Source organism: Taudactylus pleione, unplaced genomic scaffold (assembly GCF_031769625.1).
Source record: "Taudactylus pleione unplaced genomic scaffold, aTauple2 ptg000309l, whole genome shotgun sequence".
Lineage (NCBI taxonomy): Eukaryota > Metazoa > Chordata > Amphibia > Anura > Myobatrachidae > Taudactylus > Taudactylus pleione.
This window is the reverse complement of record NW_028284710.1, coordinates 9,374,089-9,399,881: the sequence shown is the minus strand read 5'-3', so window position 1 is coordinate 9,399,881 and position 25,793 is coordinate 9,374,089. Positions and strand designations below refer to the sequence as shown.

The 25,793-nt window shown below is 44.9% G+C and overlaps 1 protein-coding gene across 3 annotated transcripts in view; it reads left to right on the top strand.

Annotated features, from left to right (window-relative positions):
* Positions 1-25,793, top strand: part of MARCHF6 (membrane associated ring-CH-type finger 6) — a 222,465-nt gene that overhangs the window by 106,962 nt on the left and 89,710 nt on the right. For all 3 annotated transcript variants that reach the window (XM_088442345.1, XM_088442346.1, XM_088442344.1), the window contains exons 9-14: positions 8,669-8,701; positions 9,113-9,164; positions 21,907-21,965; positions 23,939-24,019; positions 25,334-25,402; positions 25,567-25,641. In XM_088442345.1, the coding sequence (XP_088298471.1) occupies positions 8,669-8,701; positions 9,113-9,164; positions 21,907-21,965; positions 23,939-24,019; positions 25,334-25,402; positions 25,567-25,641 (369 nt within the window). The remainder of the gene's footprint in view (positions 1-8,668; positions 8,702-9,112; positions 9,165-21,906; positions 21,966-23,938; positions 24,020-25,333; positions 25,403-25,566; positions 25,642-25,793) is intronic.

The window sequence follows — 25,793 nt, the reverse complement described above, 5'->3', positions numbered from 1 at the left end:
ATGTGCCGGCATTGGTTAGGGCGGTGCGGGCCATCCTTCACATTGAGGAGGATGTGCCGGCCCCCAAGTCAAAGTACCCAAATTTTAAGAAGGCAAAAGTAGCTTCGACTGTTTTTCCCCTGTCCGACCAGTTAACGGATCATATGGCAGAGGCCTGGCAGTTGCCCAGCAAGAGGTCCAACCGCAGAAACGGTTGGCTTCGTACTATCCGTTTCCGAAGGCTCATTGCAGGAAGTGGGAAACTCCGCCCGCGGTGGATTCCCACGTTACCCGCTTAATTAAAAGCGCTACGCTGCCTTTGCCGTCGATCTCCTCCCTGAAATTCCCACGGACAGGAAGGTGGAGACTTGTTTGAAGTCTATCTACTCTCTCTCGGGGGCGGTGGCCCGTCCTTCCATGGCCATCTCTTGGGTGGCTAAGGCCATCGAGAGCTGGGCCAACGCTTTGGAGGATACCTTTCCGGAGGATGCTCCGGAGATCCAGAGAGCGTTGATAGGACAAATTAGGGATGCGTCTTCCTACATTGGGGAAGCATCGTTAGATGCAAGCCTGCTGACCTCTCGGGTGTCGGCTGCAGCGGTGTCGGCGCGTCGGTCCTTGTGGCTGAGGTCTTGGAGAGCTGACGCTGACTCCAAAAAGGGACTGGAGGCCTTACCTTTTAATGGGGAGTTGCTTTTTGGTCCAAACTTGGACAAAATTGTGGACACTCTGGCTAAATCTAAATCAGCCTTCCTCCCTTCGGCTTCTGCACCTACCAAGGTACGGAGCTCTGCCTTTCGGTCCTTTCGGGTTCAGGGCAAGGCCAAAGGTCAGTCCTTCCCGAGGCAGTCGGCAACCAAGGCCGCTTCTAAGCCCAAGAAACAGGCCTGGAGTGCCAGGCGCCCTTCTTCCAAGCAGGAAGATAAACCTTCTGCCTGATGGGACGGGCCTCCCTCTGGGGGACCCCAGAGTGGGAGGCCGACTTCTTCTATTTGCCCAGTGCTGGCACAATACCACCACGGATGCCTGGGTTCGAGAAGTGGTCTCCCAGGGGTACGCCCTGTCTTTTCGACACAGACCGCCCCACCAGTTTTTGCTGCACGAGTCCTTCTCAGGATACGACCAAGACTTTACAGATTCAGGAAGCTATAGAGTCCTTGCTGAAAGCAGGGGTCATTGTTCCCGTTCCTCAATTACAACGAGGGACGGGGTACTATTCTTCTCTGTTTCTGGTGCAGAAACCCAATGGTTCTCATCGCCCTTACCTCAACTTGAAGTCTCTGAACAAATTCCTCAGAGTTCCCAAGTTCAGGATGGAAACGTTACGTTCCATCATTCTGGCGATGGAACCGGGGGATTACATGGTGTCCCTGGATATCCAGGACGCCTACCTCCATGTTCCGATAGCACCTTCGCACCAGCAGTATCTGAGGTTCGCTATCCTTCAACACCACTATCAGTTCCGGGCGCTACCCTTTGGTCTCTCCACGGCACCGAGGGTCTTCACGAAGATTATGGCGGTCATGGCCGCACATCTTCGGAACCAGAATGTATGGCTGCTGCCGTACCTGGACGACCTCCTGTTGCTGGCGAGCTCCCCGGAGGTACTGCTTCAACATCTCCACCTGACGATCGCTTGCCTGCAAGCGCACGGGTGGTTGATGAATTGGAAAAAGTCCTCCCGGATTCCATCTCAGCGGATGGTTCATTTGGGAGCCCTGCTGGATTCTCGTCAGCAAAGGATCTTCCTGACTCCTGAGAAGGTCTCCTCCCTGCAGCTGCGGATACACAGTTGCCTGAGCAGTTGCCGCCTGTCGGTCCATTCGGCTATGAGAGTTCTGTGCTTCATGGTGTCGACATTCGACATGGTGGAATTTGCCCAGTTCCATTCCCGGCCCCTGCAGGGGCTGATTCTATCTGAATGGAACGGGTTACCTCACCGGATCCGCTTTCAGTTGCTGGTGTTGTCCCCGGAGGTTCGGCAGTCTTTGGCTTGGTGGCTTCAGACAGCTCATCTGGTCGAGGGGCGCCCCTTTTGGATCCCGGACTGGGTCTTGCTCACGACGGATGCCAGTCTTCGGGGTTGGGGGGCAGTGACCGGCTCGTTGACACTTCAGGGTCGTTGGTCTGCGGAAGAAGCTCTTCTGCCCATCAACATTCTGGAACTGCGGGCAGTATACAGGGCCCTGCAGTCGTCCGGTCCCGCTCTTCATGGAAGGGCGGTTCAGGTGCAGTCCGACAACGCTACCACGGTGGCATATATCAACCACCAAAGAGGAACTCTCAGTCGGGCAGCGATGTCGGAGGTGTCTCGCATCCTTGCTTGGGCGGAGTGTCACATTCCAGCGATCTCGGCAGTCTTCATTCCCGGAGTCCTCAATTGGGAGGCGGACTTCCTCAGCCGTCACGACGTGCATCCCGGGGAATGGTCGCTTCACCCAGAGGTGTTTCAGCTACTCGTGGACAGGTGGGGGCTGCCGGAGCTGGACTTGATGGCCTTCATCACAATCACAAGTTGCACGTGTACGGGTCAAGGACCAGGGACGCAGGCGCCAGTCTGGTAGACGCGGTGTCGGTGAAATGTATGTTTCACCTGGCGTATCTGTTTCCTCCGATATCCCTGCTTCCTCGGGTTCTGCGGAAATTCAAGCAGGACGGCGGCATGCTCATGCTGGTGGCTCCGGCGTGGCCCAGACGTCCTTGGTTCTCCGATCTGAGGTGCCTCTCCATCGACGCTCCGTACCTTCTCCCTCAGCGTCGGGACCTGTTGTCTCAAGGGCCCTGCCTTTACCCGGATCTGGGTCGGCTGTCTTTGACGGCGTGGCTCTTGAGACAGCCGTCTTGAGGTCTAGGGGTTTCTCCAGTTCGGTCATTGGTACCATGCTTAGGGCACGCAAGCCTGCTTCCGCATGGATTTACCACAGGGTGTGGTGCACTTATTTTCAGTGGTGTGAATCCAGAAACTATGATCCTCAGGTATTCCGGGTTTCCAGAATCTTGGAGTTCCTTCAATCAGGTTTGGACCTCGGCTTACGCCTGGCCTCTCTGAAGGTTCATGTGTCTGCTTTGTCCGTGTAGTTTCAGCGACGGATTGCTACACTACCGGATGTTCACACCTTTTTCCAGGGTGTTCTCAGGATCCAGCCTCCCTTCGTGCCTCCTGTGGCTCCTTGGGACTTGGCGGTGGTGCTACGGGTCTTGCAGGGTCCTCCATTTGAGCCTCTTGAGTCGGTGGAGCTCAAGTGGCTGACGTTTAAGACCGTTTTTCTTCTGGCAATTGCTTCTGCCAGGAGGGTGTCTGAATTGGGGGCGCTTTCCTGTCGCCCTCCTTTCCTGATTTTTCACCAGGACAGAGCGGTGCTCCGCACTCGTCCTGAGTTTTTGCCCAAAGTGGTCTCGAAGTTCCACATTAATCAGGAACTTGTTGTGCCAGCTTTTCAGTCACCTGACCTTTCAGCTGGTGAGGCTTCCTTAGATGTAGTCCGGGCACTTAGAATCTATGTGGACCGGACTGCTTCGGTTAGGAAGTCTGATTAATTGTTTGTCCTATTCGGTTTTCATAAGAGGGGTTGGCCTGCCAACAAGCAAACGTTAGCCCGTTGGCTTCATTCAATTATTTGTGAGGCTTATGCGCAGGAGGGTTTACCTGTGCCAGCCTCTGTTAAGGCTCATTCCACTCGTTCTGTGAGTCCCTCTTGGGCTGCTAGACGTGGCGCCTCTGCTGTTCAGCTGTGTAAGGCGGCCACTTGGTCTTCAATTCAAACGTTTTTGAGGTTCTATGCGTTTGACACCTTCGCCTCTCAGGATGCATCCTTTGGGCGCTGGGTGCTCCTTTCAGCACAGGAGCATCCGCACCCTTAGTTGAACTGCTGTGGGACATCCCCAAGGTCAACCCTGTGGACCCCTATGGACCCTGAAGTAGAAAACAAGAGGTATGGTAAGAACTTACCTTTGTTATCTCTGTTTCTATGAAGTCCATAGGGTCCACAGGGCGCCCGCCCTGACGCACCTGGCTTCAAATGGGCTGTGTGGCTGGTCACTGGTTTTCCGTCTCCCATTTCTGTGAGTATGGTTTCTTGTGTGTTCCAGTCTTCCTTCTCTCTGTTTAGTCTTCTCCTCCGGCCTTGCCTGCTTACCAACTGAGGTGCCTGTGGCTCGGGGGCGGGGTATAGAGGAGGACGGACCCAAGTGCATCCTGGGAGCAGCAAAGTTTTAACTGCGTGGTGCCCGTGGATCCAGATCCAGCTATATCCCAAGGTCAACCCTGTGGACCCTATGGACTTCGTTGAAACAGTGATAAGTTCTTACCATATCTCTTGTTTTCTCACATATGTAAGACCTCGCAGTCCTGCGTATACATCTGTAACATCGGACCCTCATGCAGAATTACAGGAGATGTCTCAGAAATTGCAAATCTCGTCGCACGCAGTGAGTACTCAAGCTGCTAATGCCGTCGCAGTGGCTAATTTATCCATGCCTAGGAAACTGCATTCAAACGAACAGGCACGTATGCGTTTCTCCGACCACTCCCTTGTCATCACCCCCAAACGCTGACATCTCATCACTCACTTTCAGATGACTTTCTGTCTACGTACGTGATTGCAATGGTATCGTAATCCTGGCCTGTGCACTGCGGTGCATACGCTGTTGCAATTGCAATCCATGATGAATCAGGTCCTATGCTCTCATGGCTGCTAGTGAGAGGCAGCAGTCTAACTATGGGGGGGTTAATCGAAAAAAAATCTGCACAGACCCTTTTATATAGTATATCCTTCCCCAATATTCAATTCATGAAATAAATACACCATCAAAGTAAGGGGAGGTGCACCCAGAAATAATAATATAAACACAATTCAAAAAGAAGACCAAGTATTCCTATAACGGGGCACTCATGGATTAATAAAGCTAAGGGGTATATCATTAGTAACCCATACACTGTATTAAAATTTAACTTTGAATAAATCCTTAAAATAAGGTCAGCAAAATATTAAAACTTAAAATTTAAACCAAAACGTGTTAATTAATGTGTCATATTTATATTATATTTATTAATGTATGTAATGGTTATTAATAAAAAATGTGTTCGTGAATTAAAAAGTTGGTGTCTCCACAATTATTGATTGCCACAAACTTGCATATTAACCCTGAATGCAGTTCAATTAAATTAATGATTCATTCCGGAATGGAGTAATTATCACACTAAATAGTGTTATCTATTAATAAAGGACTGTTAATTCAGAGACACAAAAATCAAGTAGTTAAATGCTGCAGGGGCTGATAGGGTTAAATATAACAAAAGTCCACTATATCACAGATAAAGGCTATATCATAGACCTCAGACCTGATTAATATAGTCACAATCCTCAGATTAAAGTGTTCATGCTATTATTGTCATTTGAAACCATAGATGTAACTCAGATGATACAATGTTATGTTCTCAAAGTATCATGTGCTGGATTTGTATATAAAGATTAATCCATTTAACTAGTCAGGTGAATGGCACATGCGCATTATAAACACCTCATATTATGTTAGAGACTGATGTTTTCTTTAATCTTTAGTAATTTAATCTTCACTGATTCAGTCTCTTATCACATTAGGTAATGAGTCATGTTTCCCCATAAATCAACATCCTTTCACAGCGTATACAAGTATACCTAATACAGAGGATGGGTCTATTACAAGTCTGTGTTTAGTGTGCGAACAATCGGTCACATATATCAGCTTAATAGCCTGGTTTGCGGAGACACAACATTTAAAAACACATGGGACACGCCAGCATAGCGTGTCCCTCAGTCCTGACATGCGTTTCGCTTTCCGCTTAATCGTAGGTGCAACCCGACCTCCGGGTTGCCTCTTACTATAACATGATTCTCCACCAGTCAGTGACCCTGGCTATGACTGACATTCCCCTCAGCTAATGGGAAAACCACTCGCGATTGACAGGCTTTGCAACCAATGAGCTCTGCCTGTCAGCTTTCTCATTGGCTGCACTGTCTCTGTTTAGAAGATAACGGCAACATGTAAATATTCTGGTAACTATCTGACTAGGCTGCTTGTTGCTAGGCTTGTTGCTATCATCATATAGGCACTCATCATCCGTGTTTCTAAAGAATATAAAAATGACTAACACTCATTCTAGTCAATACAGCTCAAGCTCGTGATTGACAGCTTGTGCAGCCAATGAGATCTGCCTGTCGGCTTCCTCATTGGCTGTTCTGCCTCTACTTTAGAGATGATAGGAATATACAAAGGATATATATACATAAATAAAATATAAAAAGGAAATATATAAATAAATACCTAGCTGGATTACCTAACAATAATATCACCTTATCAGCACTCACCATCGATACTTCTAGCGAATATAGAGGTTATAGGGTAAAAAGTAGAGGGTCAGAGGGAAAAGGATTGTGATTATTATATGTAAAATACTGAATTGAGCAAATCACTTAATCTATACCTATCATTATTATTGAAGACCAGGTGTCTAATTCTAAATCCATTAAATGGCATATAATAATAAATCATATAACAAAATTCTCATTGGTATTATGTGAATATCATGTGAATTAATATCTTCTATCCTTATACATAGAAGACACCGTTGAATAGTGCTGTGAACTAAAACCACCTCAAATCTTTATGTGAATATTATAAGTGATATAACTATGAATTAATAATTTGCATAGTGTATAATTTATATTTACATAAATTGAATTTATAGTGACTAAATGGACTGTGTCTATCATAATGTATAGGTATCAGTGAGTAAAGAGAGAAAAAAAAAAGAGGGGTTAATACTAAAACTAGTGAAACCACACAGATAACTAGAATATATAAAAAAGAATGTGAAAAATAATATTCACTAATCCCCTGTCTGAAATCATATCCTTGATATGGATACATAATAAAGTTAATTCCAGTATATAATATATTCTCATTAATCATCCGTCATATTCAAGTACCTTATCTAGACCCTTCTCTGATATTATTGCCTGAGAAATACCCCATAACTAATGTTCTCATTAAGTCCCTCTGGTTGTAGTCGTCCTAGCAGAAATATCCAGTGACTCTCTTGTTTGAGTAATACTTGCGTAATATCTCCGCCTCTAATGCCAAGCTGTAATTTCTACACTCCATGAACTCTCATATATTTGGGGTCACTGATGGTAGTCATGAAAGTGTCTGGCAACCGAGGTCAGTTGCTTAAACTTACTCAAATACAATTTTGAATTCCTCACACTTCCCACATGTTCGAGTACCGTCTGTTTAAGGGGTTCCATTGTCATGCCAATATATCGCTTTTCACATGAACATGTGATACAATATATTACCTGGGATTTATTGCAGTTGATAAAGTCACGTATAACGTGCTTTTTAACATACTTGTCTAGGAATTTGTTAGTACGACTCATATAATTGCAAGCCTTGCAGTTCCCACATTTATGTGAGCCTTTGATCGCTGCTTCCTTTCTCCCACTTATTGTGAAGTGGCTCTGAACCAACCTATCCTTCAAGTTTGCTGAACGTCTGCAGCTAATTGCGGCTCTTGGTCCCCAGGCCTTATCAAGGTCTGGATCCAATGTCAGTACGCACCGATGCTACTGTATAATACGCTGGATCTCTTGCCATTCTGTGCAAAAATCTCCAATAAATCTAACCACTTCAGGCTCCTTGGGTTTAACTCGATTGGAATATAGGAGAGCATTCCTATCCTTTTGATTTGCTTCATATCGTGCTTTTTTAATAGCTCTTTTACTATATCCTCTATTAATTCATCGATTGGTTAGTTCCTCAGACCTGAAAGCAAACTGCACAGGATCGGAGCAATTCCTTTTGAGTCGTAGGAGCTCCCCTTTCGGAATCCCCTTCACAACTGGTGGAAAATGTGAGCTAGTTCTATGCAGGACGCTATTTGTTGCTGTATGTTTACGATATAAGTCCGTTGATATCCTACCATCCTTCATTCTTCGTATATTAAGATCCAGAAACGTTACTCCAGTGTCACTTACCTCATAGGTAAACTTCAAGTTTAAATCATTTTGATTCAAAAGATTAATAAACTCCTCAAATTTGTCCTGGGGGCCATCCCATATTATCAGGAGATCATCTATATATCTTATCCACATCAGTACATGGCAAGTGAACTTCTCGTGCGTCTCACTGAAAACTATCGTTTCCTCCCACCAACCTAAATATATATTGGCATACATGGGGGCACAAGCCGCCCCCATTGCCGTGCCTCTGTTTTGTAAGTAGAAACGGTCATTGAAGATGAGAATTTTTTTTCATCAAAACAAAAGTCAATAATTTGACAAGAAAATGACCAAACTTTTCAAGGAAGAATCTAATTGATTGAATACCCATTTTATGTTGGATGCTCGTGTAGAGCAACTCTACATCACACGTTGCCAAAAGGACACATCCATGGGGGGTTCCAAACATGGTACATGAAATTAGGGTTGTGGTATACAAAGATGTACAGCACTCTCTTTAATTGCGTTTTTAGGTACTGGGTATAAAAAAAATATAAGTGACGTAGCCATGTCAGGGGATTGCATTTACTGTGTTTTTTGCATAGTGGCAATTTATCATTAATTATCATAAATGTGTTTATTATTAGTCTCTGTATTTAATAATGATAGATATTGTATGATAGTGATTGAAAATGTTTATTTTACTTTAGATGCTGGGGCTGGATGGATCTCTGGTTTTCCTGGTAGGACATTGTCTGTCTTTATTTTGCTAGCACACAATGGAGTTACATTCTAATACAGACATTACAGTTCTCTGATTGATAGATCTACCATGTGCAAGTACAGTACCAGGGTTATTAACTAGGGCAAAACAGAAGAATTTAATGTTTTGATTTATATACTAGTTAGCAAAAAAACTTTGTTTCAGATGTGACCAGTAAAACAACTAGCTTGTAAATAAAATTTGCTGCCCTGAAAATATATTACAGTATAAATGTTTTACTGAATCAGAACAATATATTTTCATTCTGTGAGCAAGATGTTCATAATTAATTTTTAAGAAATTATGCTTTTTCAAGTACTGTATGTTACCTGTAGTTATATTTTATTTTTTTGCTAGTGATAATGCCTCTTGATTTGTATTTCGTACATAGGAACATGTCTTCTGGGTAGTATCTCTAAATACCCTCTTCATACTTGTTTTTGGTATGTATTTCAGCTCTTACATTTTAAAGAAAATGTAATTACATAGAATCTGTTTGTAGATCAATTTGAGAGTTTTATATTTAACAAAACAGGTGGTGTGATGTATGTATAGAGTAAGTAGCATGTGATTATTGGTAATTTGCCAGTTATTATTTTTTTTTCTTTAAGATGATTTTATCCATTGAAAACTGCATTGGACACCAGTTGAAGTGTTTGCATTTGGCAAGCCTTTGGGGGGGTATGAAATTGGTTGGAAAATTGCGGTAACCTTTCTTGCGTGAATTCCCCTTATTGCGTTTCTGCACGTAGCTGTTTTCACGCAGTTCAATCCCAAAAGCCACAAAGCAGCATTCACACTAAAATACTTCCTGCTTTTACCTGCCATAAGTATAGGTGAAAATGGGGAAATCATCCTTTACCCCCAAAAAAGGCAAAGTGATATAGGATAACAAAATAGAAGTGTCCCTAGTAAAAGTATTTGTAGTACTTAAATTGTGTCGAATGTCTGTTTTATATATATATATATTTCTAAAATAGTCAAATACTGATCGAAAACAAGTGTTTTATTTAATTTTTTTCAAAATAAATGTTCTACTTAAATTGGGGATGCCCAAAAATGCCTAATGCTGGGCATACACGGCCAGACAAAATGCCTGTCAGACCGACAGACATTTTATCTGGCCGGCTGCCAGCCGCAGATGTCGCCGGCATACACTGTGAGATTTCTCATTCTACTTGGGCGATGGCGACCTCCTGGGCAGCGCGCCACTGCGCCTCGGCTGAACAGGTCTGTTGCGCAGCTACCTGGTCTTCTGTCCACACGTTTGCGTGTTCTTACAGGTTTCTTGTTTTTGCCTTCGGTGACACCCACTTTGGTCTACAGTATTCCGGTCAGACAACCAGAGCGTTCTGTCCCCTGGGGCGGCTTTTGAACGTCCCATGGTCCAGTTTCCCCCAGCCTTGATGAAGGAAAAAAGGGGATTTTTGGTTTCTTACCGTCGCATCCTTTTCTCTGAATCAGGCAGGGGGACACTGCGTTCCCTCCCTCACGTTCAGTCGTGTTGCGTAGTAATTTTGACAACGTCTGTCCCGGTGGTACCGTTAATTTGGTTATTGTTATGACAGTGTCACTGAGTTACTGCTTCTCCTTACTAAGAACTTTTGAAGTTGTAGTGCAGTCATTGGGTTGTAGAGGGGAGACGCTTGGGTTAAAGTTAGAGTTTTGTTAAGTGCCAGCTACTTGCAGTCCCATCTACAACCCCAAAAGTCCAGTGCCCCAGCCTGATTCAGAGAAAAGGATTCAACGGTAAGTAACCAAAAATCCCCTTATACCTGAACACATCAACTAACCAGTTTTCCTGCACTTTGCACTTTTTCACAAAAAAAAAATGACGTGATTATTGGCCAAATTTTAGTCTGTCTTCGTCATTAAGGAGGGTACCCAGCGGTTCTGAAGTATGTCCCGACATTTTTAGCCAAAAACGGGTTTTGCACAACTTTTCATCTATTCAAGAGGGGGTGAAAACTTTTCACGGTAAATGGTATGGAGAATTCGCACCCACGAAAAGTCGCAGATAATAGGATTGCACGATAAGTACAAATTTGCGAAAAATGGCTTATCGCAGCTAATCGAATTCCCCCTTTGTGTGTTTGTTTATTGTGTTTATGCAAATCAAATGCCAGTAGGTATAAGGCCTGCCACTACAAATTATGGGCTAAATGTGATCTGGTCCGATTTTTGTAAATGTGCGAGCTTAGTGCTATACTCACACATTTTGTAGAACTCGCCCTATGTAGTAAGGTACGAGAACATGTAAATTTGCATGTTTCTCACACCCCGCAACTCGCACTTCCGAAACTCGCATCCAGATGTTGTCCCATGGAAAACATACAACTCGGCCAATGTAATAGATTGCAAGTTTTTAACTCGCACAATAATACCCACTTAAAACTTGAAAAAAAATAGACCTGCTTCTGGCTAGCAAGTAGGTGCGAATTATACAGAAGCATGCACAGATCATTGAGATCCGGGCATGCTTCTTTGTTAGAAAAACTAGAAAAATGTTAAAATAACAACTGAAAAAACTACGTGGGGTGTCCCCCCTAAAAGCACAACCAGCACCTGGCATTTCTGAGACTGTTCTGATTGTAAAAATACAGGGTGAAAAACACGTAGAGGTCCCCTATATTTTCATCAACCAGCACCAGGCTCAGTGAGCCAGTTCTGGTTGTGGAAATACGGGGGTCAAAATGAGTAGTTGTTTCTAGCGGGGGTGTAATACCACAGCCGAGGTGCCAGCTTCACTGGGTCGCTCGGCCAAAGTATTATCACCCTACTCTAGTTAGCCCAGGCCGGAGATCCCTGGTGCACTTTAGTAACCCAGCGGTTCCCATCATGGAAGTCCAAGGTGGAAACCGCTCATTGGCTGAGAGCCTCTCTCAGCCAATGAACATTCAGTCAGTGGATTTCTATGGGAAATGCAGCAGCTGTGCCGTCATGCTCTAAGTACCTTATGTCCGGTGGTCCACCTTTTTTGTATTTTAAGAAGAGCAAGGATGTCTACAAGGACCGAAGAGACAAGGGGTAGGTGAGAATGTTTTTTTTTTTTTTTTTTCTTTTTAATTTTTACAGGTCACTATCTTGTTTCTACTGGACAAGTGGAAAGACCGGTGCTAGGGACAAGGTAATTATGTAGTGTGAGTGAATGAGTGACTGCATGTGTAATAAAATAAAACTTTTGTGTGTGTTTATATTTCTTTAGCAGGTAAACTAGAGGTACCAGCAGGCCCTTAATGCCCCGCATGCTGGTACTTGTGGTTCTCCCAAGTACCAGAATGTGGGGGAGGCTTGTTGGAACCTCTAGTTCTTATGTAAAGGACAATATTTTTTATAGATTTTTTTCACACAATCAACCTGTCATCCACCTGCCAAGGGTGCCGGGGATAGCCCCGGGGTATCAGCCCAGGCATGGGGTGCTCTTGAGAAGGGGAACCCTTTTTTATTAGGGGGTTCCCCACCTCCCCAGGGATCCCCGGCCTCTGCTTACTAGCGTGGGGTGATAATAGTTTGGCCGGGGGACCCAGTGAAACGCGTCCCACAGCTGTGGCATTACAACCCCGCTAGAAAGACTCTGCTGCTTGTGGCTAATATGGGGAACCCCTACTCATTTTGTCCCCCGTATTTCTACAACCAGGACTGACTCACTGAGCCTGGTACAGGATGATGAAGTATGGGGGACCCCTGTGTCGGGTTGGGTACGGAATCCCGGCAGTCAATATCTCGACGCTGGCATCCCAACAGAATTGAACAGTTTGAATACTGACACGTCTGTAAATATTCTACCCCTAAATCTAACCCTCCCTCCACGCAGCCTAAATCTAACCCCCCCCCCCTTCCTTCCCAGCCAAAACCTAATCTGCCTCCTAGTGCCTAACCCAAAGCCCTAACCCCTCTACTTACGGTTGGGAAGCTGGCGTCGGGATTCCGGGGGTTAACCCCAAATAATTTTTGTTTTTATATTTTAAACTTTTGTAGGTTTTTTTTTTTTTGGACACAGAAGCAGGTAAGCGATTCGTGAGGGGAATTGTGCGCAACGCAGTCCAGGCCCCCGGTGTAGGAGACGCACCAGGGGCGGCTACGGGTGTACTCACTAAGGCGGCCGGGGCCATATCGTCTATCGCCTGGGATGGGTAGTAGATGCACTAGAGCGCACTAGTTAGCGTCTACTACTGTGAGGCCAGCGTACCGTCAAAATTGCAGCTATGGGGAGATGGGCGCTCCCCTGGTCACTCCGACCTAGACGCAACTTCCGGATACGGATTCCTGCCTCTGGGTTGCTACTTCTGTCCACCTCGTGTGTGAGACACTCGCAGTTCACAGTTGTGCGTACTGCTGCAGGCTGGTTGTCTCAGAGGTCTGCTCTGTCTCCCTGTATACCTCTCCTCTGGGTCTGGTATACAGCGCTCTATATCCTTCCAATACCCGGCGGGGCTGGTCAGTTGATTCAGAGTCAATTTGCAATAGCAAATGTTTGTGTTCATGCATTGTATGTGACTTAGGTATAACTGACAGTTTAAAAAACAATCACTATGTTTCTCCTCATCCCTCTGAAAGGTGTGTGGGGTTTTTCAAGTCAGTCACTTTGCTTTCATACTGTACACCTTATACCGATCACACATTTAGCATGTCTGAGAATAAAGGTGAGAAGGGTGGGCCTCTGGTGCTCAAGTCATGTAAATATTGTTTGTTTGGCAGGCCTGTCTGAACAGGATTTTGTGCAGGATGGATTGTGTAGTGCCTGTTGTAAACAGCCACCTTTCGTGTCTGGTACACCTGCACCTACACAAGAGCCATCTTGGGTGGTGTCTTGGTCGCAGGTTTTGTCGCAGCGTTGCGTGCTCCTGCCACGATATTCCCTCCTACTGTGGGATACCCACAGCAGTTGCATCCTTCTATGTACATGTCCCCTATGAATCCCTGTTGGTTTGATATTCTGCTCACTCTAGTCAGAGTATATTGCCATCTATAGCCACTCAGCAGGTGGTGCAGGCGAATAGACCAGTGCCAGTAAAGAAGCAGGGGCATAAGAGGTTCTCTTCAGACATTGCCTCAGGATTCTGACTCTGCTGCCTCATCACAGTCTGATAGTCAGAGTTCTGGGTCTTACTCAGTGGAAGACCATCAATCCTCTGTGGATGTCCCCTCTCTGGTGAGAGTGGTTAGATCTGTCCTCAGTATAGAGGAAGAGGAGGTGCCGGTGAAAGCGACTCCGGTCTTTAGGCGTCAGAAGGTGGCTAGAGATTATTTTCCTCAGTCTGAACAACTGACGGATCTTATGTCTGAAGCATGGTAGCTCCAAATAAGCATTTCCATACTACAAGGAATTTAACCTCTCGATATCCATTTGCTCAGGGTGAATGTAACAAATGGAAAGTTCCCCCATCAGTAGATGCTCACGTGACTAGATTGATCAAGAGCTCTACGTTACCCATTCCTGCTGCATCCTCTTTGAAGGAGGCTACAGATGAAAAAAACTTGATAACTATTTGTAGTCAGTGTTTTCATTATCTGGAGCTATTACCAGGCCAGCTATGGCTGTAGCCTGGGTAGCCAAGGCTACGGTAGAATGGACGAAGTCTCTGGACGATAGCATGCCTAATGCTACCAGAGAACAGTTGTCTTCCCTCTGTCAGATGCGCAGGTATCTTAGCGTCTAGGGCAGTGTTTCCCAACCTCGGTCCTCAAGGCACACTAACCGTCCTGGTTTTAGGGATATCCATGCTTAATCACAGATGGTTAAATCAAATAACTGAGGTACTAATTAAGACACCTGTGCTCAACTATGGCTATCCTTAAAACCTGGACTGTTAGTGTGCCTTGAGGACCGTGGTTGGGAACCTCTGGTCTAGGGTATTGGCAGCTTCAGTTGTAGCTCGAAGAACCCTTTTGGCTGAAAACCTGGAAGGCGGATACAGGTTCCAAGAGAGCCCTGGACTCCTTGCCTTTTGTGGGGAAAGTACTGTTCGGACCAGAGCTGGATGACATAGTGTCTTTGACGACATTTAATTCTGCGGGGGTTGCCTTCTACCCCTAAGTATAGGCAGTCGTCAGCTCGGTTCTTTTGCCCACAGGGTAGGGCAAAGGGACAGTCTTCCTCTAGACAGGATAATTCCCACAACGAAGTCCTGGTGAGCCAAGCGTCCCACTTCCAAGCCGGACGGTAAGCCCACTGCCTGATGGGGCGGGCCTTCCCCTGGGTGGGCTCAGGATTGGCTGATTCCTACAGTTTTCTCAGGCCGGGCATCAGACCACAACAGAAGCCTGGGTTAGAGAGTTGGTCTCTCAGGGTTATGCCATCACGCAAAGGTTTGTTGGTACAACCCAACCTTTAGACCTGGTCAGGTCTTCAGCCTTCCGGGACTCTATTGGGGCCCTCCTGAGGGCGGGAGTCGTAAACCCTGTTCCTGTGACCCAACAGGGAAGGGGTTATTATTCATTTTTGTTTTTGGTTCAGAAAGCAAATGGGTCACATCGCCCTATCCTGAATCTGAAGTCTCTCAATAGATTGCGACACTACAGTCTCGCGTGCGCAGTCTACTCGACAAACAAAGTGTCTGTTCACCTGGCAATGCAGGTGCTGGGCTCCATGGTATCCACATTTGATATGGTGACTTATGCCCAGTTCCACTCCAGGTCCCTGCATCAATGGATTCTGTCTCATTGGGATGGTCAGTATCATCAGCTAAAGTCTCAGATGATCCGCATCTCACCAGAGGTTCGACTCTCCCTCACTTGGTGGCTGGAGACGACTCATTTACACAAGGGTTGTCCGTTATGGGTCCCAGATTGGGTACTCCTCACCACGGATGGAAGTTTGCGAGGATGGGGAGCAGTGACAGGGCATCACACCTTTCAGGGAAGGTGGACGACACTGGAAAGTCACCTACCAATAAATATCTTGGAGCTTTGTGCAGTGCACAAAGCGCTCAGTCTGGCGCAGGACCTTCTTCACGGAAGGCTCGTCCAGATTTAGTCCGACAATGTCACCACAGTGGCCTACATCAACCATCAGGGAGGCACACGAAGTCCAGCAGCCATGAGGGAAGTGGCGAAAATTCTGCTGTGGGCAGAGGGCCTGATTCAGAGTTGGGAATAGAGAGAGAGATAGCACTTAACTGTGAACCTGGACAAACCATACTGCAATGCAAAGGGTGTAAATACATACATTTTATTACATGTGGGGTAAACACTGGCTGCTTTTGCATGTAGCCCACAAATACTGCACAGCTTTATTATTACTCTACAATTTGGATGTCAGTTTGGACACCTCCCTCCCAAATCTAAATCTCTCTGCACATTTTAGATCTGCCCCACCTGCAGTGCAGCATGGTTTCACCAAAATGATCAGTTGAGAGAGATATCTCTTTCTATTCCCAAGTCTGAATCAGGTCCAGAATGCCATCTTCCAGCAATCTCGGCAATATTTATCCCAGGAGTTCTCAAATGGGAAGCGGACTTCCTAAGTAGTCAGGACATACACGCCGGAGAATGGGCCCTTCATCTGGACGTCTTTCAACTCCTGGTGGACAGGTGGGGACTACCAGACGTAGACGTCATGGTATCGCGCCACAAGGTCCCCAGGTACGGCTCCAGAACGAGGGACCCCTCAGCCGCCTTTATGGACGCTCTGGGGGTGAGGTGGAACTTCAGGTTGGCATACCGGTTTCTTCCGATATTCCTCCTCCCAAGAGTCGTCAGAAAGTTAAAGCAGGAAGGTGGCAGGTTAATACTAATAGCTCCTGCCTGGCCCAGGAGACATTGGTTCACCGATCTGACATGTCTATCCATAGACAGGCCACTTCCACTGCCTCTACGTCCGGATTTGCTAGTGCAAGGTCCCTGCCTATATCCGGTTTTACCTCGACTGGCTTTGACGGCGTGGCTATTGAGACTTCCGTCTTAAAGGCCAAGGGTTTCTCTGCTTCTGTGATCCAGATGATAAGGGCAAGGAAGCCTGCTTCAGCCCGCATCTATCAAAGAATTTGGCATTCATATTTTCGTTGGTGTTCCCAAGCAAAGTATGACCCTAAGGGTTTCAAGGGTACTTGCTTTTCTGCAGGCTGGGTTAGACTTACGTCTGCGCCTGGCTACCTTGAGGGTTTAGGTTTCTGCTTTGTCAGTTTTGATCCAGCACAGAATTTCACCCCTGGCAGATGTAAGAACATTTTTGCAGGGGGTTCTACGACTGCAATCTCCGTTTGTCCCTCCAGTAGCACCATTGGATTTATCCTTGGTTCTCAGGTCGCTGCAAGCTCCCCCCTTTGAACCCTTGGGTAAGGTGGACTTAAGATGGTTGACAGCTATCTCCTCAGCTCGTAGAGTTTCTGATGTGGCAGCACTGTCATGTCGCTCTCCATATTTGATTTTTCATCAAAATAGAGCTGTCTTTCGTACTAAGGCGGGTTACCTTCTGAAGGTAGTATCCCGTTTCCACATAAGTGAGGAAATTTGTAGTCCCGGCTCAGTCTTCAAACCTGTCTACAGGTGAAGCTTCCCTGGATGTGGTTCGAGCCCTTCGTATATACGTGGCTCGTACCAGCTCCATCAGGAAATCAGATTTGCTCTTTGTTAGCTGGCCATCCTCGTTTGTGAAACCCATATAACACAAACAGACTTTGGCTCGCTGGCTGCGTACAACTATTGCCCAAGTCTATATACAGGCTGATCTTCCCTGTTCCTAACAAGGTCACAGCACATTCTACTTGGTCTGTTGGACTGTTGTGGGTGGTTAGACATGGCGCCTCGGCTGAACAGCTGTGCAAGGCAGCCACTTGGTCTTCTGTCCATACTTTTATCAAATTCTATGCATGATACTTTTGCCTCCCAGGATGCTTCCTTTGGATGGCGGATTCTCCTCTCTGCTCAGGAGCGTCCCCTCCCTTAAGGGAACTGCTTTAGGATGTCCCCAAGGTAGATTCTGTGGACCCTGAAGACCCTTATGCAGTGATCGCGCACAGCGACAAAATATGTGGGTCCCAGGGAGCCGCCACTTTAAAAAAAATGGGATCCTACCTGACCATTTCTGTGTCCCATTGTAATTTATGCTTCAGCGCACCCCCCACATACCCCCCAGACCTCCCCACATGCCACCACACTTTCCCACATAACCATAGAATGCTCATCTAATACCCCCAAAGGCATCAGTCTTGTACATAATGTCAGACTTAAGTACCCATTAACAATAATGGGGACTGCAGTCTGCTGCGGTAGTTAGTCTGCTGCAGGAGATTTCTGTGAAATCTTCTGTTTTAGACTGTTTTTACATAGTGGTGCTACATAAAATTTATGAAAAACCACGACCCAATAAATACATTTTAAAAATATACCAAAAAGATTTTCTTCTCTTACCTTTGAAAAAAATGCTCAAGAATTATCTGCTTCTAGCTGTGCACTCTTCTGTCCTTTTATTCTGTGTGAAATGGATGGGGAGGGCTGCTCTCATCCTGCAGGTGCTTATGGCTCCTCGTCTTTTTGACGTGTGGGAGGCGGAGCCGGAGACGGGAGTAGGAGGTGGGGGGACGGGAGTAGGAGGTGGGGAGCCGGGACAGAAGGAGGAGGTGGGGATCCGGGAACATGAAGAATCGGTGCGTCAGAGTATAGGTGGAGGGGAGCTGGGGACATGAGGAGTAGGCGGGGACAGGAGAAGGGGCTGGGTGCCAGCATTAGATGTTGAGGGGAACTGGGGGACAGGAGGAGTAGGCAGAGACAGGAGAAGGGGCTGGGTGCCAGTATTAGATGTTGAGGGGAGCTGGGGACAGGAGGAGTAGGCAGAGACAGGAGAAGGGGCTGGGTGCCGGTATTTCATTTGGAGGGGAGCCACAGACAGGAGGTGGAGGGGAACTACGGATTGCAGAATTAAGCAGGGACAGGAGAAGGGACTGGGTAGAGGGTATTAGATGTGGAGAGGAGGCAGGGATTAGAGGTACAAAGCCGAGGACTGCTGGGGCCAGGCACGTTGCGTACTCTCCGTCATAATTGAAAGCATTATTCTGTCCGGCCTTCTGCTCCACCTTGTGAGCCTGATCTCAGCGCAATATGACAAAACCCGATCACACTAACAAGCCCGCTACTGCACCAACAACTTCCTCACCCGCCACCAACATTCCCCTCCCCCCCCCCCCCCCCCCCGCTCCCACTATCGCAGCGCTAGCGCTAACTGCTATATACTTACAGGTCCCAGGGAGTGCAGCCAGTGTCTTGCCTGGTCCGCGGCGCCGTCTGTATACCAGGTGCTGTCTTTGAGCCGGGAGCCGGGTCACAGTCTTCACTCCAGGGGCTGGGCTTCAGTCTTCACTCTGCGGCAGTTATCACCAGTCCTCGCGTATGAGCTGTTGCTGGCTCCACCCCTTGTTAGTCTTGCCAGCAGTTAAGCCAGAACAGACGTCATTAATCTAACCAGAAGCCCTGGGATTGCCCGGCAGAGGAGCGCGTCCCTGGGGACCCTCCCATTTTGAAAAAGTGGGTCCCGGGTCCTCATATGTGGGTAAAATACGCGCTATAGCGCGTATTTGCGAACACTGCTTATGGTATAACACCTTAGATAATTATTTTTCTTCAAGGTCCATAGGGTCCACAGAGCAACCAACCTGAAGCACCTGGCCTCAGTTGGGATAAGTTCTTTGCTTTTTTGTATCACTGATTCCCTCTTCGTATTTTGAGAGTGTTTCTTGAGTACATTCCTTCCTGCCTGTGGCTGGAGGCGGGTATATAGGGAGGAGGACCAGGCATTCTGGGAGGTTCGAAGCTGTAGCTGTTTGGTGCAATGGATCTCTACAATTACATACTCCAAGGTAGATTCTGTGGACCCTATGGATCTCGAAGAAACAGTTATCTAAGGTATACCATAACTCTGATTTCTTTTAATGTATGCTTGTCAACCTCTTCTCTGGATTGTCTCCAGGCTCCATATGAGAATCGGATAAACAGTGTTTCCCCGGATCATTTTAGGAGCCACAGGGGGTATTCAATTAGGTGCGAAAAGTCATTTTCTGTGGAAAAGTTTCGCTGGTGACGTCATTACGTCTGGCGAACACGTATCGCCGTATTCAGTTCCAAAGACTCATTTTGATGTACCCCAACTTTGCTGGGACTACGGTACTTATTTTCTGCAAAAAAAACCTGCTAAATGCTATTCTTCACCAGTTCTGCAAAGACGCTAATTAGCAGCTATCGAGAGCATTTAAGTACCCCGAATACCTTCAGCGGGCCTATTCGGGGGTATCTATAGTGTTCCCCAATGTCAGTGCATCTTTTGAGGGGGTGTCAAGGGGCCTATCCATTAGCAGATGTTTTTCTGAACGATGAAAGACAAAAGATATCGAAAATTCCGGTGGCTGTGCTGAAAGATATCGGTCATGTACATGACAGATTTTTGCAAAAGATTAACGAAATTGCATGACATCATTCAGGGAGTGGATTTTTTCCTCTCCAGTGCTTTCTTACTGCTGTTAATATCGTTTGTCGTTCGTCATTTACCGCATATAAACTGCCAGATATTTCTAATATCTGGCAGCGATATGCGATTTTGAATTATTTAAATACTAGGTTCCCATCTCTTATATTCTGAAGCATTAAATAATAATAATGATATAATTTGATATGTTATTCTATAAACAATACTAATGAATTGATACTACGGTCAGTGCAGGTAAATAGTATTTTACTAAGAGAATTCTCCCATTTTCCAAGCCATCATTTCTAAATATTTTTTAAATGAAATGTGATGTGGTTTGTGTCTTTTTAAATGAAGAAAAAGCATTTGCTGACTCATATATATTAAAAATGACAGTACAGGTTAAGTTTCCCATATCCAAATATTTTTTGAGTGCGACTGAGATAGACACCTTTGATTTCTGATCGTTCAATGTACACAAACTTTGCTTACTGCACAAAATTATTAAAAATATTGTATAAAATTATCTTCAGGCTGTGTGTATAATGTGTATATGAAACATATATGAATTTCATGTATGTACACAAACTTTGTTTGATGCACAAAATTATTAAAAGGATTGTATAAAAGCTCCTTCAGGCTATGTTTATAAGCTAAGGCAGTGATTTTCAACCTTTTTCAACTCGTGGCACACTAAACAAAATTTTAAAACTGCCAAGGCACACCATTAGTTTTTCTTTCAAATATAATATATAAAAAAACAAATATATATTTAATATAAGTTGATATCTGTTTTTTATTTCTAATTTGGACAGAAATAATAACAATCACAATTCTCCCCCCCCCACTGAAAAAACAGTGCCAGTGGCCCCCGCAGAAGAAACACAATCACAATTGTCCCGACAGAAAAAACACAATGCCAATGGGTCCCTACAGAAGAAACACAATCACAATTGTCCCTACACAAAAAAACTATTACAATGGCCCCCACAGAAAAAATAAAAAACACAATTACAGTGGCCCTCACAAAAGAATACAATAACAATGGCTCCCACAGAAAAAAAACACAAACAGTGGCCTCCAAAGAACCACCACAATCCCAGTGGCCCCCACAGAACAAAATAAAGCACATTGGCCCATATCTTCCAGTAGCAGAGAAAAATGGTTGTCCCTAGCCCTCATCGGCAGGACTTGCTTGAAGCACTGGAGTAGAAAGAGCCTGCCTGCTTAATCGCCCACTTCAGAGCAGAGCAGAGAGCACTGTGCAGGCGGGAGAGAGAGCGACCCAGTGTGCATGACCTATGATGTCACGCCACCGCATCTCCATAGGACAGGACACAGGTCATGGCCTGGGCTGTGTCTGAGCAACCCGGAAGATCCAAGTGCTGTCCAGGCCCAAAGTTTGAAGATAAACCACCAGCGCGGATATGCACTGATGGGCAGCTCCCCGGCACCACATCTGAGAACCGCGGCACAGCGGTTGAAAAACACTGATCGAAGGTGTATATGAAACATAAATGCATTCTGTGATTAGTCTTTGGTCCCATTCCCGAAATATCTCATTATAGTATGCATATATTCCAAAATACGGAAAAATCAGATATCCAATATACTTCTGGTCCTAAGCATTTTGAATATGGGAGACTCAACCTGTAGTTCAATAATTAGCTAAATAATGCCTTTAGCAGTGTGGCACTGTCACCTTCTCCAATGTCCTATGTTATAGATACGTTTGTGTTCTAGATATTTTTATAATTATGTATTTGCCTAAATTAATTTTTCTTTTACAGCATTTTGTCCTTATCACATTGGGCACTTCTCTGTCGTTGGTCTTGGATTTGAACGCTATGTGAGTATACAGCAGCATTATCTCACATTTTTTAGCCAAAAGCTAGAACGATTTTCTTCCAACCTGCCAACTAGTTGGCTGGTTGGAACCTTAATTGAGTAGTGTGTGGTTGTCATCTACTCCGATGTTGAACAACAGAAGAAGTCAGTCTGTCCAACTTGCAGAAGAAATTAAACCTGTTTGATTTCTCCCAACTACAGTAGCGGGATGATTATCGTTTCAGTGTAGTGGAAAGTCTGACACGTTTCCCCCCAACTTTCACCCGACACTGAAATCTTAAGGTGCCCATCCACTCACTACATGACAGACATGAAAACGACTGCACGATTATGACATTGTAATCGTGCAGTCTGTCTGTGATGAGAGTGAACTGAACGAGCAGTCGTTCAGTGCAGGCTCATCAATCATCTGCAAACATGCTCAACCTGACGTTCTCGTCAGGGTGACCACGATGTTTGCTCGATGATAGATGTCTAAATGACCAGCGGACACGCGCATCACTGGTCGTTTTAGACATTTTTGCAAACGATTTAACGATCATTATTGTTCAATCGCTCAGCTTAATCGTCTAGAGGATGGGCATCTTTAAGGTGCCCATCCACTAGACTATTAAAGGTGCCCATACATCAGAGAGAGGTTTCCGCGATCCTGTGACGCGATCGGAAATGCCAATCTTCCGAGTGGAAACGGCAGCCGGCCACCATCGATAGTCAGCGATCCGTCGCAGAATCGCTGAAAATTTCCATGTTAAATGTCCCCAATTAGACAATCACGATCATTTTTTTGATCGCGATTGTGAAATCGGGAAAATCCAAAATGTTGGATTTTTGCGATCCTGCGATGCCGGGTTGCAGCATCGCGGCAATCCATCGCAGATGTATGGGGTCCTTTAGTTGTGCGATTGAACGATAACGATCGTTCAATCGTTTGGTCGTTTTAGACATTTTTGCAAACGATTTGCAGTGATGCGCGTGCCCGCTGGTTGTTTAGACATCTATCATCGTGCAAACATGTTGGTCAACCTGACGATAACGTCAGGTTGAGCATGTTTGCAGATGATTGATGAGCCTGCACTGAACGACTGCTCGTACAGTGCAGGCTCATCACAGACCGACAAACGACTGCACGATTGCAATGTCGTAATCTTTCAGTCGTTTTCATCTCTGCTAGTGGATGGGAACCTTTATACCCCTTTTACACCAGAGCAAAGGTATTTGCTGGGTCTACCCGGGTCGCAGCTAAGTGTAAAAGGGTCCCTGAAAAATAACCCAGGTCAAGTGACCCAGCAATCCAACCCAGGTAGCTACCAGGGTTGGACCCGGGTAATGGTGCAGTGTAAACGGTGCAACCCTAAAATGAGCTGATTGGTGGTTGTGGGGCATTCACCTCCCACTTTTTATGACCTCACAGGTTTAGCAGGGCAGACCTGAGTTCAGTGTGAACAGGGCTGACCTGGAAGTAACCCAAATCAAAGGTGCAGTGTAAATGGGTCTGACCAGGGTTGGAACAATGTCCAAAAACCCAGGTCGGACCTGGGTTTTTGGTGGAAAAGAGGTATTAGTCTACCAACAAATTGAGAGACATCAAGTCTTTCTCCTACTAATTATAGCAAATGTTTTTGGATGTTTTCCTGTGTGTGGGAGCAAATACTGATTAACATTTGCTCCCACACACTAGCAGATTATTGTTCCAACAAGCCAACTAGTTGGTTGGTTGGAACAATATTGTTCAAGTGTATGGCCATCTAAATATTGTCTTAATGATCTTGACAACAAGTCAAAACACATCTTGTAAGAAGCTTCCACCAGAAGCGGTAGATAAAAGTAATTTGTGGTGATTGGAATGTTCTGTGATTTGTCTTAAACTAGATCTTCAGCACTAAAAATGCCCGTTAGAAAAGTTAAACTGAACTTCACATAAACTTAATTAAAGATTTAATATGTACAGCTATGCTGTTTTTTTTGTTGTTGCAGGTAAAAGCATCTCACTTTGAAGGCCTCATAACCACAATAGTCGGTTATGTGCTGCTAGCAGTCACCTTGATTCTATGCCATGTATCCTTACATTGAACTTCAACAGATTAGTGTTGTGTAAGATAATGTATTGATAAAAAGTGATATCAAGTCACTATGGAGTTTCTGCTCACATATTGGATATTTCCCACAATATTTCTAACCATATGATGATAGAACATAGTTCTGTTTCCTTTTAGTTTTCCTTTGACATATGTTGTAACTAGCCGTAGAGTTGGGTGCACGGTTTGGTTTCCAAAATGCTCTGACTGATACAAATCTAGCTAATATCTTGTTCTTTCTATTGTGACTTTGGGGGTGGGGGGTTTGCTCAGAAGAGGTCACTGGTTTGTGTTTCACCAATCCACTCACAGGTTTGCTAAAATTCTTAAAAATATTATTATTCTATATTAAAGCCAGTCAGTACAAGATAGTTTATTTGTGGCCTTTTCTTATTTTCTATATTAATAGTTAAGCGGGTTGTACATTTTTCTAATGTGTGTAGTGTAATGAGGAAGACATGTTTTATAAGTTAAACAAATAGTCACTAAAAACACACACAAAGATTTTAAGCTTTAATAGCAGTTGATTTAGATTTTTTTTTGTCTTTTTTTGTTTCCAACTTTTTTTTTTTTTTTTTTTAGTTACTTATTGGGAACTTGAAGGGGGGGGGACAGTGTACACCATAGAGAAGTGGTCAGCCGCTTATTGTGGGGGTTGACTTGTACAGGAAAGGAATCCTCTTACAGCAGTCGGCCCCAGTGGATGATGAAGCCGTGGTTTAAAGAATTCCCAATACTATACATGCATGGTTTTACTTAACAAAAAATCAAACAACTTTTAAAATCCAACCCAATAAAGTCTACTGAGCCCGCCTTGCATTATGAGATTGCTCAATGTAGAATTGACATTCCTGATGAAAGGTTCAACAAAACTCCAGGAATGATGATGTTCGTCCATGCAAGATGACGTTTTGCCTCTTTCTGAGTTCCGTTTTTTTGGAGGGAAAAATCCGAACTCAACGTGCAAACTCGAACCTATCCGAGCCTGCACATCCCTAATTAAAACACCTAAATTCATTAATTAACAGGTGTGACCAAATACTTTTGTCCATATAGTCTATCTATCCATCTCTTTATATTCATCCAAGCTGGCAACAGCACTCTAGCTTACTAATTTTAGTTCACAGCTCCATAGGGGTGTGTTTAAAAATGCGAGTATTGAGGCTACCACCTATACACGGTTTGTGCATTGCACTGATTTTGCATAATTTCTAAATGCATTTACCTCCCAATGCTTTCTTTTTTAACTTCTAATACTATTATACATAATACTTTCCTTAAAACATCTTTCCAGGGTATAGCAGCAGTTGTGAAGTTTCAGCGTTCACGACGATTATTGGGTATTTGCTACATTGTTGTAAAGGTAATGTTTGAATCATTATAGTTACTGCATGTAAAAAAGTGTTAATTCCATGTAAACTCTAGGACTAATGTTTTTTTATTTTATGTAAAATGTTTAAAATAATTGTGACAAGCTATGGATGGTAACCTATGGTGAATAACTTTTTTTCTATTTTTATCTTAAAGGTTTCTTTACTAGTGGTTGTTGAAATTGGTGTGTTCCCTCTGATTTGTGGCTGGTGGTTGGATATTTGCTCATTGGTAAGAATTTCAATTGTGTATGTTTGCATAATATAGTAGGATTCTGATCACATATAGAACTGAAGCTCATAGAACCGGGACCTCTGAGTGCTAAATCGCGTACTTTGTAAAAACAGTCTGCTCTTGTTTGCAACCCTTACTACCAAATTACA